The sequence below is a fragment of the Heterodontus francisci genome, chromosome 32 (assembly GCF_036365525.1).
Source record: "Heterodontus francisci isolate sHetFra1 chromosome 32, sHetFra1.hap1, whole genome shotgun sequence".
Classification (NCBI taxonomy): domain Eukaryota; kingdom Metazoa; phylum Chordata; class Chondrichthyes; order Heterodontiformes; family Heterodontidae; genus Heterodontus; species Heterodontus francisci.
Genome location: NC_090402.1, coordinates 56,962,383 through 56,981,605, shown reverse-complemented (window position 1 = coordinate 56,981,605; position 19,223 = coordinate 56,962,383). Strand labels below are relative to the sequence as shown.

The 19,223-nt window shown below is 47.8% G+C and overlaps 1 protein-coding gene across 2 annotated transcripts; it reads left to right on the top strand.

The window, feature by feature from the left end:
* Positions 1-32: 32 nt before the first annotated feature.
* LOC137347530 (zinc finger protein 239-like) lies at positions 33-16,719 on the top strand. Of its 2 annotated transcripts, XR_010968971.1 has the most exons (3): positions 33-235; positions 5,134-6,488; positions 15,718-16,719. XR_010968971.1 is itself a non-coding variant. In XM_068011983.1 (2 exons), exon 2 carries the CDS (start codon positions 5,490-5,492, stop codon positions 6,078-6,080), a length of 591 nt encoding a protein of 196 aa, XP_067868084.1. In that variant the 5' UTR covers positions 33-235; positions 5,134-5,489; the 3' UTR covers positions 6,081-6,797. The 2 variants fall into 2 exon arrangements, 1 of the variants encoding a protein (XP_067868084.1); XM_068011983.1 differs by lacking the exon at positions 15,718-16,719 and having other exon boundaries at positions 5,134-6,797.
* The last annotated feature ends 2,504 nt before the right edge of the window (positions 16,720-19,223 follow it).

The following is a 19,223-nucleotide window of genomic DNA, read 5'->3' as shown; positions in this document are numbered from 1 at the left end:
AACAGCCGCCATCTTTGTAGGGCGCAATGTGCAACAGAGCGCATGCGCGGCCATCCTGGCCCGGAAGCAGGAGCAGAGAATGTTGATTTCTGTTCTGGACTGACAGTGATGGCTTTTGTAAACTCCTTTTACAGGGAATATTTGCAGATGGAGAACCTCAAATCAAACATCACATCAGAGCCACTCGAATTATCAGGACCTGAATATCTTCAGCTTTGAACGTGAAAGGAAAAAGGTTTGTTCTGTCTGTGGGAAGAGATTTCAGGTATCAGTGTGACTGGAAAAGGACTGAGACACACAAAGTCCTGGTTAGACCACAGCTGGAGTGTTCATTTCTGTGCACCACACCTGAGGAGAGAAATATTGGCCTTGGACGGAGTGCAGGGTTAAATAATGAAAGATTACACAAAGTGATTATTGACAACGCAGCCGGCAGGTGATGTCATCAGACTGCGTCAATCTGCGCACATGCGATGCGTTCCATATTGCCAGGACTGGATGGCGCGTGCGCGGAAGACGTCATCGCGTAATGCGGGCAGAGAGCTGGCTGGGTGGGAGCGGGGAGAGTGAGGCAGAAAACCTTGGCGGTAAGGGGTGCGCTGTCCTCCTCTACCTCCCGCCCACTCGCTTGCTTCCCCCCCCATGGCCCACTCCCTCCCTCCCCGCCTCTCCCCGCTCCCTCCCTCCTCTCCCCACTCCCTCCCCTCCCTGCTCCCCGCTCCCCCCTCCCCTCCACCCCCTCCCCGCTCCCCCCTCCCCTCCCTCCCCTCCCCTTCCTCCCCCCTCCCCTCCAGTCCCCTCCCTTCCCGCTCTCCCCCTCCCCTCCCCGCTCCCCCCCTCCCCTCCCCTCCCCTCCCCTCCACTCCCCCCTCCCCCCTCCCTGCTGCCCCCCTCTGCGCCCCCCTCTGCTCCCCCCCCGCTCCCCCCCTCTGCTCCCCTCCCGCTCCCCCCCTCCACTCCCCCCACCCCTCCCTCCCCGCTCCCCTCCCCTCCCCGGCCCGCTCACTCCCTCCCTCCCTGGCGCGCTCTCTTCCTCCTCTCCCCTCCCTCCCCGCTTCCCCCCTTCCCTCCCCTCCCTTCCATCTCCCTTCCATCTCCCTCCCGTCCCCTCCCTGGGCCGCTCGCTCCCTCCCTCCCTTCCTTCCCTCCCCAGCCCGCTCCCTCCCTCCTTCCCTCCCCTCCCCAGCCCGCTCCATCCCTCCTTCTCTCCCCTCCCCAGCCCGCTCCATCCCTCCTTCCCTCCCCTCCCCAGCCCGCTCCATCCCTCCTTCCCTCCCCTCCCCAGCCCGCTCCATCCCTCCTTCCCTCCCCTCCCCAGCCCGCTCGCTCCCTCCCCTCCCCAGCCCGCTCGCTCCCTCCCCTCCCCAGCCCGCTCGCTCGCTCCCCTCCCCAGCCCGCTCGCTCCCCCCCTCCCTCCCTCCCTCCCCTCCCCAACCCGCTCACTCCCTCCCTCCCCTCCCCAGCCCGCTCCCTCCCTCCCTCCCCTCCCGCTCCCTCCCTCCCTCCCCTCCCGCTCCCTCCCTCCCTCCCCTCCCCAGCCCGCTCCCTCCCTCCCTCCATCCTCCCCTCCCCAGCCCGCTCGCTCCCTCCCTCCCTCCCCTCCCCAGCCCGCTCGGTCCCTCCCCTCCTCAGCCCACTCGCTCGCTCTCCTCCCCAGCCCGCTCGCTCCCTCCCTCCCTACCTTCCCTCCCCAGCCCGTTCGCTCCTTCCCTCCCTCCCCGGCCTGCTCGCTCACTCCCTCCCCGGCAGGCTCGCTCACTCCCTCCGGCCATTGTGTGCTGCCATGTGTTTCAGTTGCCTATGTGTGATTATTTGAACAGCCCCATCTTTAGTCCTGGCAGCTGCCTGAAGTCGCAGACTGTGACGTTTTCGAGGTACAGGCTGCATTTGTGCATGTACCACTGCAGGACCACCTAGTGGTTGCATTGTCAACAAACGCAGCCTTACACAGAAGAGTCATATGGCACAGAAGGCGGCTATTCGGCTTTTTGATTCCATGCCAGTTCTCTGTGGAGCAATCCAGTCAGTCCCATTCTCCTGCTCTATCCCTGTAGTCCTGCACATTTATTTCCCTCAAGTATCCATTCAATTTCCTTTTGGAATCATTGATTGTCACTGCTTCCACCACCCTCAAAGGCACTGAGATCCAGGTCATAACCACTCGCTGCATAAAAAGTTTCTTCCTCACATCCTCCTGTATTTCTTGACCAAAAGTTTCATCTGTGTCCCCTAGTCCTTGTATCATCAGCTAATGGGAACTGCTTTTCTTTGTCTGCCTGATTGAAAGCAGTGACAATCATAATCTTATACACCTCTATCAGATCTCCCCTTGATCTCCTTTGCTCCTGGGAGAACAACCCCAGCTTCTTCAACCTGCACCCTCTCAAGGAGCTTCACATCCTTCCTAAAGTGTGGTGATCAGAATTGGACACAATACTTGAGTTGTGGCCTAACCAGAGCTTTATAAAGATTCAGTATAAATTCCCTGCTTTTGCATTCAATACCTCTGTTTGTGAAGCCCAAGATCCCAAATGCTTTTCCAACTACACTCTCAGTATGTCCTGCTACCTTCAAAGATCGATGCACACGAACCCCCAGGTCCCTCTCTCCCTGCACACTCTTTCGAACCATTCAGTGTATATTCTCTCCTGATCTTCTTGGCCAAAATGCATCACCCCATTATGAGGTTAGTATTCCCTGGAACTTAGCAGATTAAGGGGTGATTTGATCAAAGTTTTCAAGATATTAATTGGAACTTATAGGGTAGATAGAGAGAAACTATTTCTGCTTGTTGGGGAATCCAGTACTAGGGGGCATTGTCTAAAACGTAGAGCCAGACCTTCCGAAGAAGGGTCACTGACCCGAAACGTTAACTCTGATTCTCTTTCCACAGATGCTGCCAGACCTGCTGAGTGGTTCCAGCATTTCTTGTTTTTAAGCCAGACCTATCACCTGGCTCAGTAAACCCGAGCATTAATCCATTGCTAGGCCCGGTAAACCTGAGCTTTAATCCACCTCGGGCATGTAGATTGTACTTCACACCATGGTTGATGGCCGGAGTACTGAGGTGTCCGTATAATTTATTTAATAATTTCGTTCATTGCCTCTCTGGGCCCAATCTTGATGGGATGACATAAAAATAAGCCTCGATTCAACAACTAGAGTTTTGAATTGCAGACTAATTACTCAGGACTCCCCGTGGGCCAGAAAGGCCCATATCAATGACTACAGGAGCCCAGTGCACCGGCATGGAATTGGTTTGTACTCTGAGCATGTGCAGTCCGGATAGTGAAGATGGACTGAGGGGGGAAAAGGCGGCTCGGGAGGAGGGAGGAGATTAAAGCCCCCATGATTACTGTATTCCCCTTGTTACATGCGCCTCCAAATTCCTGATTTATACTCTTCCCTACACCTCAACTACTGTTCGGGTGCCTATAAACAACTCCCACCAATGTTTTCTGCCCCTTCCCATTTCTTAGCTCCACCCAAACTGATTTGCTGAGCTAACATTGTTTCTCTCTACTGTCTTTATCCCATCCTTTATTATCAGGGCAACCCCTCCTCCTTTTCCATCTTGTCCATCTCTTCTAAAGGTCAAATATCCTGGAATATTTAGTTCCCAACCTTGGTCACTTTGTAGCCATGGCCGGGATTTCACATTGGGCGGACGGGAGCTGGCCACTGACTGAAAAGTCGGTGGCGAACCCGCTTCCGCCTGGCCTGGGGATCTGACCCACATTTTACAGGTCCCCAGGCTTTAATTGTTCCGAGGCATGGAGCCGGGATTCCAGGTAAGTTTTGGTTGCGTCGTCACGGGTAATCAGTCGGGCCCCGGTGAGGCAAGGGTGGTCGTTTGGAGGGAAGGGGGGTGCGTGTTGGGTCTTGGGGCTGGTTGGGATAGCAGGAACAGCCCTCCATCGGGCACCCAGTGCCCAATAAGCAGGCGCTACCACCAACCCCCCACCCCCCTCCCCAAGACGATCGGAAGCTGCCTGCTTTTCCCAGGCTGCTTTTCATGGCTCCAGGATGCCCACTTGCCACGAGTAAAATCCGCGTGGAGGCGGGCGAAGGCCCTTAAGTGGCTGTTAAGTGGCCACATATGGGCCTTGATTGGCCTGGGGCGGGCAGAGGTGGGAGCAGGTTGGGAAAGCCTGCCAGACCCTCCCGCTCCATTTTACACCACCATCTGACAGTTAGGGTGGCGTAAAATTCCGGCACATGTTTCTGTAATGGCTATTAGATCAAACCTATTAAGTTCTATCTGTGCTATTAATTCATCTAATTTGTTGTAAATGCTTTGTGCATTCAGATATGGTGGCTGTAGCTTTGACTTTTTTCTGATTTTCCCTGGCGTCACCTTAGTCACGAATGCCCTATTACCTTGGTTAATCTCACTGTCCCTTCCTGACCCACTCTGCTTATTTTTACCCAAAATGCTGCTCTGCTCTAGAGCCTTGACATTTCCCTTGCTGCTTTGGAATTTACCCTTTCCTGAATCCTACCCCCAGCTCTGGGCATCTCTGGAACAGGATTTTAAGCAGCTTAATCCACTCCCAGGTTGCATGTGATGTTTGCAGTCCAGTGGAGTCCATGGGCCATGTATATATCCAGTGTGAGAGGTTACATTCCCTGAAGGGGCTGCTCCTCAACTTTTGGTTAAACATTAGCCCCACTCTCCTAATCTTTTGTCACTTGGTGTGGAGGGGGTGGTAAGTTAGAGGATCTTCTCCTGAACTTGCTGTTGGGCCCGGCTATGAAAGCAATTTATAGGTCCAGGATGGTCCATGGTGGTGGGGGTGGGGGGATCATTCTGGCTGGTGGCCTGTCTTCCATGGTCGTGTCCGTGCCTGGGTGGCCCTGGAGAGGGAGCACGCTTGATACCTTCCATGATCGTTGGGCACCTCAGGGTACAGAGTGTCTCACAGACACTGGGAGCAACATTCTGGTTTAGTTAGGAAGGTTCCTATTGCTTTTATTGTCATTTTGTTGCTTATTTTGGTTTCTTTTTAGTTTGATTGGATCATATGTTTGGGGGAACAAGACAGCAAAGAATGTTCCATAGAAACTAGAATTGTCTGTTCTGAATTTCTGTCCTGTACTGACAGTGATGATTTTTGTAAACTCCTTTTACAGGATATTAAAAAGGGAGGATTTGCAGACAGGAAGCTCAAACGTTATATCAAGATCTGACAGAGTCACTCGATTCATCAGGACCTGAATATCATCAGCCTTTGAATGTGGAAGGAGAAATGTTTGTCTGTTCTGTTTGTGGGAAAAGATTTTAAACATCAGTGTGACTGGAAAAGCAGTGAGAGACACACCCGAGTGAGAGTGTTCCAGTGCACTGACTGTGGAAAGAGCTTTAACCAGTTACACAGCCTGAAAAACATCACACCATTCACAGCAGGAAGAAACCATAGATGTGTTCTGTGTGTGGACGAGGCTTAAACTGATCATCCAACCTGGAGGAACTCAAGGACACCTGCACCATGGAGAAACCGTGGAAATGTGGGGACTGTGGGAAGGGATTCAATTACCCATCTGAGCTTGAAATTCATCAACGCAGTCACACTGGGGAGAGACCGTTTATCTGCTCCGTGTGTGGGAAGGGATTCACTCAGTCATCTGAGCTTCAAAAACACCAGCGAGTTCACACTGGGGAGAGGCCGTTCACCTGCTCCATTTGTGGGAAGAGATTCACTCAGTTATCCCATCTGCTGACACACCAGCGGGTTCACACTGGGGAGAGACCATTCATCTGTTCCTTATGTAAGAAGGGATTCACTACTTCATCCAACCTTTTGACACATCAACGAATTCACACCGCTGACAGGCCATTTACCTGTTCCGTGTGTGGGAAGGGATTCGCTCAGTCATCCCACTTGCTGAAACATCGGCGAGTTCATACTGGGGAGAGGCTTTTCACCTGCTCTGTGTGTGGGAAGGGATTCGCTGCTTCATCCAACCTCGTGAGACACCAGCGAGTTCACACTGGGGAGAGGCCGTTCACCTGCTCTGTGTGTGGGAAGGGATTCACTCAGTCATCCCACCTGCTGACACACCAGCGAGTTCACAAGTGACTGCAGGGGTGGGATTCTGCTGTTATTGTTGCTGTCCATCACATCCAGGACTGAACCATGTTCACGCTGACAGTGGGCTTTGTTTCTGCTGATATTAATAATTTCTATAACTGGGCTGCAGTTTAATATTATGGATCTGTAGCTTATAGTGTTCTCAGGGCTGCAGTATCCCTTTCATACTCACTGCCTGTGATATTTCCCCTAATTCAGGGACTCTCATCTGAAATTAGTTGTAATAAAATTATGAATTTTTACATCAATCCTAAAAGAGAAGCAGGAGAGGAGAGGATTTAAAAAGCACGCCCAAACCTTGGAGGCCAGAGAGGAGATTCGGAGCCAAATCAAAAAGTGACATCAGAGTGATGCTACAATCAACAGAGAGCATGAGGAAACAGAAAGACGGCCGGGGTGTGTATACTGGGAAGCTTTTAATTTAATCTAAATTAAATGAATGTAAAATAAGACTTGATCGATTCATTAGTTCAGCAACTAAAAACTAAGGCGGATTTTATAATTTATCATAAAGAGAGAGAGAGAGCGAAACTAGCAAGGAGGGTATTGGTTCAAATTAGGAGCTGGGAAATTAAAAATTTTCAATCGGGGAGTGTAACAGTAAGTGTTGTAATAGGAATATAAGCTCAGAGCAGGACTAGAGGTACTAATTAAAATTGATCGTTTAAATAGGATATTAAATAGACTGTTTTAAAAAGGGAATAGGTTTTTGTTTCGATCATGGATGAACAGCTGCGACCTGCTGCTTGCAATTCCTGTGCCATGTGGGAACTTCAGGATACATCATGTTTCTTTGGCAACCACATGTGTAGGAATTGTCTCCAGCTCGAGCTCAGGATTTCTGACCTTGAGGGGCAGCTAGAATCACTGTACAGCATCAGGGAGCAGGAGAGTTTCCTGGATCGTATGTTCCAGGAGATGGTCATCCCACAGACAGTAAGAGTTCAGGATAGTAGGTAGGTGGCCATCTGGAAGAGTAGGAAGAAGCAGGAGGTGTAGGAGTTTACAGGGTGTGTGCCACTCTCAAACCAGTACTCAGCTTTGGAGACTGCTGGGAGTGACAGCACTTTGAAGGATTGCAGTCGAGACCATGGCACCAATGGCCAGGAGGGATCAGCAAAGTGCAGAAATGCACTTATCAGTGATTCCATAGTCCGGGGGACAAATAGGCATTTGTGTAACTGTTGCCGTGAGTCCCGCATGGTGTGTTGCCTCTCTTGTGCTAGGGTAATGGACATCACTGAGAGAATATTTGGGCAGCACAGTGGTGCAGTGGTTAGCACTGCAGCCTCACAGCTCCAGTGACCCAGGTTTGATTCTGGGTACTGCCTGTGCGGAGTTTGCAAGTTCTCCCTGTGACCGCGTGGGTTTTCGCCGGGTTCTCCGGTTTCCTCCCACATGCCAAAGACTTGCAGGTGATAGGTAAATTGTCCATTGTAAATTGCCCCTAGTGTAGGGAGGTGATAGGGAATATGGGATTACTGTAGGGTTAGTATAAATGGGTGGTTGTTGGTCAGCACAGACTCAGTGGGCCGAAGGGCCTGTTTCAGTGCTGTATCTCTAAATAAATAAATATTCTGCTGGGGGAAGGGAGTGAGCCAGAAGTTGTAATACACATTGGTACCAATGACATAGAGAGGGCAGGTACTGAGGTCTTATGGTCAGATTTTCAGGAGCTAGGGAGGAAGTTAAAGAGTAGGATCTCGAGAGTAGTAATCTCTAGATTACTCCCAGTGCCATGTGCTAGTGAGAGTAGAAATAGGGAGAATCAATGCATGGCTTGAAGCATGGTGCAGGAGGGAAGGCTTCACATTCTTGGGACATTGGGACCAGTTCTGGGGCAGGAGGCACCTCAGCAGGACTGGGACCAATGTCCTCACGGGGGAGTTCACCTGTGTGGTTGGGGAGGGTTCAAACTAAATTGGCAGGGGGATGGGCACCAGCATATAGAAGTGGAATAAGGGGCATAATGTGAGAGTGTTGGACAGTACTAGCGAAGGGAGCAGTTCCATATTAGATAAGAGTGGACTGAAAAGGGCTACGACGAATGCAAAGACAGGATAACAATGCAGGTGTGTAAACGCACAAAGTGTGAATAAGGTTGGTGAGCCACAAGCGCAAATAGCTGTGTGGGAATATGATGTAGTGTTAATAACGGAAGCTTGGCTTAAAAATGGCAAGGACTAGATGCTTAATATACAAGGATATAAAGTGTTCAGAAAAGATAGAGAAGAAAAAAGGGAGGTGGGGTGGCAGTGCTGATTAGGGAAGGCATAATAGTGTTGGAAAGGGAGAATGTCCTTGAATGGCAAGGACAGAATCCATTTGGTTAGAGTTAAGAAGCAAAAAGGCTATGATCATGGTACTATGGGTATTCTATAGGCCTCCAAATTGTGGGAGAGAGATAGAGAAGCAAATCGGCAGGGAAATCATCGAGATATGCAACAACTATAGAGTGGTGATATTGGGGGATTTTAATTACCCAAAAATGGATTGTGATAATTCTAGAGTAAAGGGTCAGGAATGGGAGCAATTTCTGAAATTTGTTCAGGAGAACTTGCTTGATCAGTATGTTCTCAGCCCAACTAGAAAGGAGGCATTGCTGCATCTGGTGCTGGGAAATGAGGTGGGCCAAAAGGAACAAGTGTCTATCAGGGATCAGTTGGGTAACAGTGACCATTGTATCATGAGCTTTAGAATCGTAATACACAAAAGCAAGCAATAAAATAAGGTAGAACGTCTAGATTGGAAGAGGGATCTAGCCAAGGTAGAATGGAACCAAAGACTGGCAGGAGGTGCTGTATTGGAACAAAGGGTGATCTTTAAGGAAGGGCTGCTTCAGGTATAGGCTAGGAACATTCCAATGAGAGCGAAAGGTAAGGGAGCCAAGAACAGGGCTCCTTGGATGACGAGAGAGATAGAGATTATGATGAAACAAAAAAGAGGGTGTATGATGCATGTCTGGTGAATTTTTCAAGTGAGAACCAGACCATATACAATAAGTTGAGAGGGGAGGTGAAGAGGAAAATTAAACTGGCAAAGAGAGAATATGAGAATAGAATGGCAATCAACATAAAAGGAAACCCAAAATCTTCTACTGGCATGTAAATAGTAAGTGGCTGGTAAGAGGTGGAGTGGGTTCTATTGGGACCAAGAGGGTAATATATGGTTAGAGGTACAGGACAAGGCTAGAATACTTAATGAGTACTTTGTATCAGTGTTCACTAAGGAATTGGAATCTGACAAAATACTGGTAGAAGCAGAGAGAGTAGAGGCAATGGATAGGGTAAGAATTGTGAGCGGGGGAGGTACTAAAAAAGCTGGCTATGCTTAGGGTAGATAAGTCACCTGGTCCGGATGGCTTACATCCCAGGTTGCTAAAGGAAGTGGAGATGGAGATTGTGGAAGGGCTTGCCATAGTCTTCCAACCTTCCTTGGATGCAGGAGAGGTGCCAGAGGATTGGAGAGTGGCAAATGTGACACCCTTAATCAAGAAAGGGTGTAAGGACAGTCCTCGTAACTACAGGCCAGTTAGTTTAACATCAGTGGTGCGGAAGGTTTTAGAAACATTAGTCAGTGGAAAAAAATCAACACACACTTGGAGAGGTTTGAGTTAATTAAGGATAGCCAGCAAGGATTTGTAAAAGGCAGATCATGCTTGGCTAATCTAATTGAATTTTTTGATGAAATAACAGAGAAGGTTGATGAAAGGAATGTGGTGGATGTTGTTTATATGGATTTTAAGAAAGCATTTGATAAAGTACCACATAAAAAGCTGGTTAACAAAACTGACTGTCATGGAATGGAGTGGGGGAGGCTCAGTGTCCAATTGGATTTAAAAAAATTGACTTAAGGACAGAAACAGCGAGTTGTAGTAAATGGTTGTTTTTCAGACTGAAGGATGGTAGACAGTGGTGTTCCCCAAGGGTTAGTGCTGGGACCACTGCTTTTTTGATATTTATAAATGATTTGGATCTTGGAATACAGAGTAGAATCTCAAAATTTGCTGATGACACCAAACTTGGAGGTGTGGCAAACAGTGAAGATGATATGAACCACCTGTAACAGGACATAGGCTAGCGGAGTGGACAGAGAGGTGGCAGATGGAATTTAATACTAACAAGTGTCAGGTGATGCATTTTGGCAGAAGTGTTGGGGAGAGGCAATATATACTTAGTGGCACAGTTCTAAAAAGTGTGCAAGAACAGAGGGATGTGGGGTTGCATGTGCATTGATCTTTGAAGGTGGTAGGACATATTGAGAGAGTGGATAGTAAGGCATATGGGATCTTGGGATTCATAAACAGAGGCATTGAGTACAGAAACAGGTGAACCTGTATGCTGAACCTTTATAAAGCTCTGGTTAGGCCCCCAACTGGAGTATAGCTTCTAGTTCTGGTCACCATACTTTAGGAAGGATGTGAGGGTCCTTGAGAGGGTGCAGAGGAGAATGGTTCCAGGGATGGGGGATTTCGGTTACAAAGTTAGGTTGGAAAAACTGGGGTTCTGTTCTCCTTAGAACAAAGGAGATTGAGGGGAGACTTAATAGAAATATACAAGATTATGACAGGCTTGGATAAGCTTTTTAAAAATTCTTTCATGGGCATCGCAGGCCAGGCCAGCATTTATTGCCCATCCCTAATTGCCCTTGAACTGAGTGGCTTGCTCAGCCATTTCGAGGGCATGTAAGAATCAGCCACATTACTGTGGATCTTGAGTCGCATGTAGGCCAGACCAGGTAAGGACAGCAGATTTCTCTTCCCTAAAGGGCATTAGTTTTTACAACAATCGACAATGGTTTCATGGTTATCATTAGACTAGCTTTAAATTCCAGATTTTTATTAATTGAATTCAAATTCCACCTTCTGCTGTGGTGGGATTCGAACCCATGTCCCCAGAGCAATATCTGGGTCTCGGGGTTACTAGTCCAGTGACAATACCAGTACACCACCACCTCCCCTGAGGTTAAACAAGGAAAAACTGTTCCCATTAACTAATGGCATAAGAACTAGGGGACACATTGAAGGTTTGGGGCAAGCGATGCAGGGGAAATATGAGGAAGCACTTTTTTTTATGCAGCAGGTGGGAATGACCTGGAACTTGCTGCCCACAAGGGTGGTGGTGACAATCAGTGACTTCGAAAGGAAATTGCATGGCCACATGAAGGAAATAGACTTGTAGGGCTACGGGGATCAAGTGGTGGAGGGGGACTGACTGAATAGCTCTGTGGAGAGCTGGCATGGACTCGATGGGTTGAATGGCCTCCGTCTGTGCCGTAAATGACTCTCTGACTCAACAGTTGGAGCTATCAATGGCGGATTAGTTACCCAGGGCTCCCCGTGTGTCAGAAAGTGCCCTATCAATGACTACAAGAGTGCACCGTGTGGGATCTGTCTGTGCTCTGAGCATGCACGGTTGGTAGTGGAGATGAACTGAGGGCGAACAGGCGGCTCTGAAGGTGGGAGGAGATTAAAGCCCCCATGATTACTGGATTACCCTTGTTACATGCGCCTCTAATTTTCTGATTTATATTCTGCCCTATACAACAGCTACTGTTAGGAGGTCTATAAACAACTCCCACAATGTTTTCTTCCCCTTTTTTTCCCAAAAATATACTTTATTCATAAAAATCTGTAAAAAATGCATTGCAAAACAGTTCAAAACAACACCAAGTTGACATTCCAAAAAGTGCGAAGGAAATCAGTTTTCTTCAATACAGGAGTGAGTTGCCTCACAACCCTTCCATTCCATTTTACCTGCCATGTACATTTTACAGCAAACCCATATTTGGTGTATACAGCCCGAGGGGTTTCCCATGGGTCCAGCCCCTCAGTTCACTTTGGTGGGGGGACCTTACACTGTGATCTTTCCCCATTGAGCCTTTGCTGCGGCTGCCCCAAGCTTTAGTGTGTCCCTCAGCACGTAGTCCTAGATCTTTGAATATGCCAATCTGCAACACTTGATCATGGACAACTCTTTGCGCTGGAAGACCAGCAAGTTTCGGGCAGACCAAAGAGCGTCTTTCACCGAATTGATGGTCCTCCAGCAACAGTTGATGTTTATCTCGGTGTGCGTCCCTGGGAACAGCCCGTAGAGCACAGACACCTGTGTTACAGAGCTACTTGGGATGAACCTCGACAAAAAACACAATCTCTTTCCACACCTGCTTTGCAAAGTCACATTCCAGAAGGAAGTGGGCAACTATCTCTTCCCCACCACAGCCACCTCGAGGGCAGCATGTGGAGGGGGCGAGACTCTGGGTGTGCAGGAAGGATTTAATGGGGAGGGCCCTTCTCACCACCAGCCAAGCTACGTCTTGGTGATTGTTTGAAAGTTCTGGTGATGAGGCATTCAACCAAATGACTTTGGCAGTCTTTCTTCCCCTTACTATATTTTTAGCTCCGCCCAAACTGCTATTTTTGGTTTGCTGAGCTAAGATCCTTTCTACTGTCTTTATCCCATCCTTTATTATCAGGGTGACCCCCTCCTCCTTTTCCATTTTGTCTATCCCTTCTAAAGGTTAAGTATCCTGGAATATTTAGTTCCCAACATGGTCACTTTGCATGTCTCTGTAATGGCTATTAGATTAAAGCTATTAATTTTTACCTCTGCTATTAATTCAACAAATATGTTCTGAATGCTTCTTGCATTCAGATATAGTGCCTTTAGCTTTGACATTTTCTCATTTTCCCCTGACATCACCTTAGTCATTAATGCCCTATTACTTTTGTCACTCTCACTGTCCCTCCTGACCCACGCTGCTTATTTTTACCCAAAACGCTGCTCTGCTGTAGAGCCTTGTAGAGTCATAATCACGGAATCATACCTTCCAAATAATATCCCAGACACCGCCATCACCATCCCTGGGTATGTCTGTCCCACCAGCAGGGCAGACTTCCCAGAGTTGGCAGCACAGTGGTATACAGTCGGGAGGAAGTTGCCCTGGGAATCCGCAACATTGACTCTGGACCCCATGACGTCTCATGGCATCAGGTCAAACATGGCAAGGAAACCTCCTGCTGATTACCACTTACCGCCCCCCCAGTCGGCAGATGAATCAGTGCTTCTCCATGTTGAACATCACTTGGAAGAAGCAAGAGGGAAAAACCTACTTGACTTCGTCCTCGCCAATCTACCTGTCGCAGGTGCATCTGTCCTTGATAGTATTGGTAGGAGTGACCACCGCACATTCATTGTGGAGACCAAGTCCCGTCTTCACATTGAGAATGCTCACCATCGTGTTGTGTGGCAGCACCACCGTGCTAAATGGGATAGATTTCGAACAGATCTAGCAACTCAAAACTGGGCATCCCTGAGGCACTGTGGGCCATCAGCAGCAGCAGAATTGTATTCAACCACAATCTGTAACCTCTTGGCCCAGCATATCCCCCACTCTGCCATTACCATCAAGCCAGGGGACCAACCCTGGTTCAATGAAGAGTGCAAGAGGGCAAGACAGGAGCAGCACCAGATATACCTAAAAATGAGGTGTCAGCCTGGTAAAGCTACAACACAGGACTACATGCATGCCAAACAGCAGAAGCAGCATGCGATAGACAGAGCTAAGCAAACCCACAACCAACGGATCAGATCTAAGTGCTGCAGTCCTGCAACATCCAGTTGTGAATGGTGGTGCACAATTAAACAACTAAAAGGAGGGGGAGGCTCCACAAATATCCCCATCTTCAACGATGGGGAAACCCAGCAAATCAGTGCAAAAGGCCAGGCTGAAGCATTTGCATCCATCTTCAGCCAGAAGGGCCGAGTGTTCTGAAGTCCCCAGCCTTCAGCCAATCCGAATCACTCCACGTGATATCAAGAAACAGCTGACGGCACTGGATACTGCAAAGGCTATGGGCTCTGACAACATTCTGGCAATGGAACTGAAGATTTGTGCTCCAGAACTAGCCATGCCACGAGCCAAGCTGTTCCAGTACAGCTACAACACTGGCATCTACCCGGCAATGTGGAAAATTGCCCTGGTATGTCCTGTCCACAAAAAGCAGGACAAATCCAATCTGGCCAATTACTGCCTGCTCAGTCTACTCTTGATCATCAGCAAAGTGATGGAAGGGGTCGTCAACAGTGCTATCAAGTGGCACTTGCTCAGCAATAACCTGCTCACCGCACTCAGTTTGGATCCAGCCAGGTCTACTCAGCTCCTGACCTCATTCCAGCCTTGGTCTAAACATGCACAAAAGAGCTGAACTTCAGTGGTGAAGTGAGAATGACTGACCTTGACATCAAGGCTGCATTTGACCAAATATTGCATCAAGGTGCCCCGGTAAAACCGGAGTCAATGGGAATCAGCAGGAAAACTCTCCATTGGTTGGAGTCATACCTAGCACAAAGGAAGATGGTTGTGGTTGTTGGAGGTCAATCATCTCAGTCCCAGGACATCACTGCAGGAGTTCCTCAGGGTAGTGTCCTAGGCACAACCATCTTCAGCTGCTTCATCAAGACCTTCCCTTCATCATAAGGTTGGTGGTAGGGATGTTCGCTGATTGTGCAAGGTTCAGCAACATTTACACCACCTCAGATACTGAAGCAGCCGATGTCCAGATGCAGCAAGACAACATTCACGCTTGGGCTGATAAGTAGTAAGTAACATTTGTGCCACGCAAGTGCCAGGCAATGACCATCTCAAACAAGAGAGAATCTAACCCATCGCCCCTTGACATTCAATGGCATTACTATTGCTGAATCCCCCACTATCAAGATCCTGGGGGTTACTAATGAGCAGAAAGTAAACTGGACCAGCCACATAAATACTGTGGCTACAAGAGCAGGTCAGAGGCTAGGAATTCTGCAGCGAATAACTCACCTCCTGACTCCCCACTGCCTGTCCACCATCTACAAGGCTCAAGTTAGGAGTGTGATGGAATACTCTCCACTTGCCTGGATGGGTGCAGGTCCAACAACACTCAAGAAGTTCAACACCATCCAGGAAAAAGCAGCTCTTTGATTGGCACCCCATCCACTACCTTCAACATTCACTCCTTTCACCACCAACGCACAGTGGCAGCAGTGTGTACCATCTACAAGACGTACTGCAGCAACTCACCAAGGCTCCTTCAACAGCACCTTCCAAACCCGCGACCTCTACCACCTAGAAGGACAAGGGTAGTAGGTGCATGGGAACACCACCACATGCATGTTCCCCTCCAAGCCACACATCCTCTTGACTTGGAACTATATCAGCGTTCCTTCACTGTTGCTGGGCCAAAATCCTGGAACTCCCTTCCTAACAGCACTGTTGGTCTACTTGCACCCCAAGGACTGCAGCGGTTCAAGAAGGCAGCTCACCACCACCTTCTCAAGGGCTATTCGGGATGGGCAACAAATGCTGGTCTAGCCAGTGACGCCCACATCCCACGAATGAATTAAAAAGAATTTTCACCCACTTCCAGGCTACATGTTATGTTTGCAGCTTAGAGGAGTCCATGGACCATGTAAATATTCAGTATGAGAGGTTACAGTCTCTGTATAGTCCCTGAAGGGGCTGCTGCTCAACTTTTGGTTACACTTTAGCCCCATGCTCCGAATCTTTGGGTACTGAATTTTCTGAATGTTCTGAATTTCTATTCTGTACTTACAGTAATGACTTTTGTAAACTCCTTTTACAGGGTATTAGAAGGGCAGGATTTGAGACGGGAAACTCAAACCAAACATCAAGATCTGACAGAGTCACTCGGTTCATCAGGACCTGAATATCATCAGCCTTTGAATGCGGAAGGAGAAATGTTTGTCTGTTCTGTCTGTGGGAAAAGATTTCACTAGAAAAGCACCGAGACACACCCACCCGAGTGAGGTGGTTCCAGTACACTGACTGTGGAAAGAGATTTAACCAGTTACACGTTGCACCGTTCACAGTAGGGAGAAACTGTCCACGTGTTCTGAGAGTGGATGAGGCTTCAACTGATCCTCCAACCTGGAGAGACCGATAGAAATTCAGAAATTCTAGTCATTATGGAATATTATTTCCTTCCTTTCGTTTCCCCAAACATGTTGTCTAATCCAGGTAAAGTATTCAAAATAAGCAGCAAAATCCCAGTTTGTTGTTACCAGTGTCTGAGACACTCTGTACCCTTAGGTGCACACTGGTCACAGAAGTCATCAAGCGTGCTCCCTTTCCAAGGCCACCCAGGCATGGACGAAGCCATGGAAGACAGACTGGCAACTAGAGTGACCCCCACCATGGGCCCCACCCAACTTGGATCTGCAAATTACTGTTTCAACCAGGCCCAAGAGCAGGTCCAGGAGAAGGTCCTCCAACTTACCCAGCCCCTCCACACCGGGCAGGATCCATCTGGCCTGGAAATTCATCGATGCACTCACACTAGGGAGAGGCTGTTCATCTGCTTCGTGTGGGAAGGGATTCACACAGTCATCAAACCTGTGGATGCAGCAGTCTGTTTAAACTGGGGAGGGGCCGTTCACCTGCTCCGTTTATGGGAAGGGATTCATTTGTTCATCCCACCTGCTGAGGCACAAACGGGTTCACAAGGTACTGCAGGGGTTGGATTCTGCTGTTATTGCTTCTGTTAATTACATCCAGGACTGAACCAATGTTCATTCTAACAGTTGAGATTTGTTTCCGTTGGTCTTAATAATCCCTGTAACTGAGCTGGAGTCTAATATTCTGAATAAATGTTAAAGAAATCAGCTTTGTTTCCAACATACAGCGTGTTGAGTATTTGCTTTCTCCAGGATAAGGCTGTTTAGTTGGGTTCTGCAGGTCTCAGGACTAGATCCCGTGCCTTTTGTGGTATATATCAATAATTTAGACTTGAACTTAGGGGGTATGATTAACAAGTTTTCAGACCATACAAAAATTGGCCGTGTGATTGGTAAGGAAGAAGAAATCTGTAGACTGGAGGAAGATATCAATGGACTAGTCAGGTGGGCAGAAGAGTGTGTGAGATAATGCATTTGGGGACAGCCCACAAGGCAAGGGAATACACACTAAATGGTAGGGTACTGGGAAGTTCAGAGGAACAGAGAGACCTTGGTGTGCATGTCCACAGATCCCTGAAGGTGACTGGGCAAGTAGATAAGGTGGTCAAGAAGGCATACAAGATTCTTGCCTTTATTCATCAAGGCATAGAATATATGAGCAGGGAGGTTGTGCTGGAACTGTATAAAATACTGGTTCAGCCACAACTGGAGTACTGCGTGCAGTTCTGGTCACCACACTGTAGGAAAGATGTGAGTCCACTGGAGAGGGTTTACAGAGAAGGTATAGGAACATAGGAGCAGGAGTAGGCCATTCAGCCCATCGAGCCTGCCCTGCCATTCAATATGATCATGGCTGATCATCCACTTCAATGCCTTTTTCCCACACTATCCTCATATCCCCTTATGTCATTTATATTTAGAAATCTGTTGATCTCTGTTTTAAACATGCTCAATGACTGAGCTTCCACAGCCCTCTGGGGTAGAGAATTCCAAAGATTCACAACCCTCTGAGTAAAGAAATTTCTCCTCATCTCTGTCCTAAGTGGCTTTCCCCTTATTTTGAAATTGTGTCCCCAGGTTCTAGACTCCCCAACCAGGGGAAACATCTTACCTACATCTACCCTGTCTATCCCTTTCAGTATTTTGTAGGTTTCAATTAGATCACCTCTCATTCTTCGAAAATCTAGAGAATACAGGCCCAGTTTCCCCAATCTCTCTTCATAGGACAGTCCCACTATCCCGGAAACAAGTCTGGTGAACCTTCGTTGCACTCCCTCTATGGCAATAATATCCTTCCTAAGTGACTTATTGACAAGGACACCCAGGTCCCTATGTACATCTACACTTTCTAATCTCTTACTATTTAAGAACTACTCTGCACATCTGTTCCTCTGACCAAAGTGGATAACCTCACGTATTTCCACATTATATTCCATCTGCCACGTTCTTGCCTACTCACTAAGTCTGTCCAAATCCCCTTGAAACCGCTTTGCATCTTCCTCACAACACACGTTCCCACCTAGTTTTGTGTCATCCGAGAACTTGGAAATACTACATTTGGTCCCCACATCCAAACCACTGTTATATATTGGGAACAGCTGGCGCCCAAGCACTGCTCCCTGTGGTACCCCAATAGTCACAGCCTGCAACATGAGAGTGACCCATTTATTCCTACTCTGTTTTCTGCCTGTTCACCAATCCTTAATCTACGCCAGTAAATTACCACTTATCCCATGTGCTTTAATTTTGCTAACCAACCTCCTGTGGGGAACTTTATCAAAAACCTTCTGAAAATCCAGGTATACCATGTCCACTGACTCCCCTTTATCAATTCTGTTAGTAACATCCTCAAAAAACTCCAACACATTTGTCAAACGTGGTTTCCCATTCATAAATCCATGTTGACTCTGCCCAATCAGATCATTATTATCCAAGTGTCCATTTATCACATCCTTTAGAATAAATCTGAGCGTTTTCCCAATGACTGATGTAAGGCTAACAGGTCTGTAATTCCCTGTTTTCTCTCTCCCTCCTTCTTAAATAGTGGGGTGACATTTGCTGCCTTCCAATCTGTAGGAACTACTCCAGAATCTATAGAATTTTGGACAATGATCACCAATGCATCCACTATCTCCATAGCTACCTCTTTCAACACTCAGGGATGTAGAATATCAGGTCCTGGGGACTTATCAACCTTCAGCCCCATTAATTTCTCCAATACAACCTTCTTACTAATACTAATTTCCTTTAATTCCTCATTCCCCCTAATCCCTTGGATCTCTAATTCTGGGAGATTTCTTGTATCCTCCTCAGTGAAGACTGGCACAAAGTAATCATTTAGCTTCTTTGCCATTTCTCTATTCCCCATTATAAATTCTTCTGACTCTGCCTGTAATGGACCCACATTTGTTTTAGCCAAATGTTTCCTTTTTACGTACCTATAGAAGCTTTTACAGTCTGTTTATATATTTTTTGCGAGCTTACATTCATATTCTATTCTCCCTTTGTTTATCAGTTTCTTCATCCTCCTTTGCTGCATTCTAAAATCCTCCTCACGTTTACTACTATTTCTGGCAACTTTATAGGCCTTTTCATCTCATACAATCCTTAACTTCCTTTGTTATCCACAGTTGATTGCCTTTACTTTTGGGGTTTTTGAGCCTTGAAGGAATGT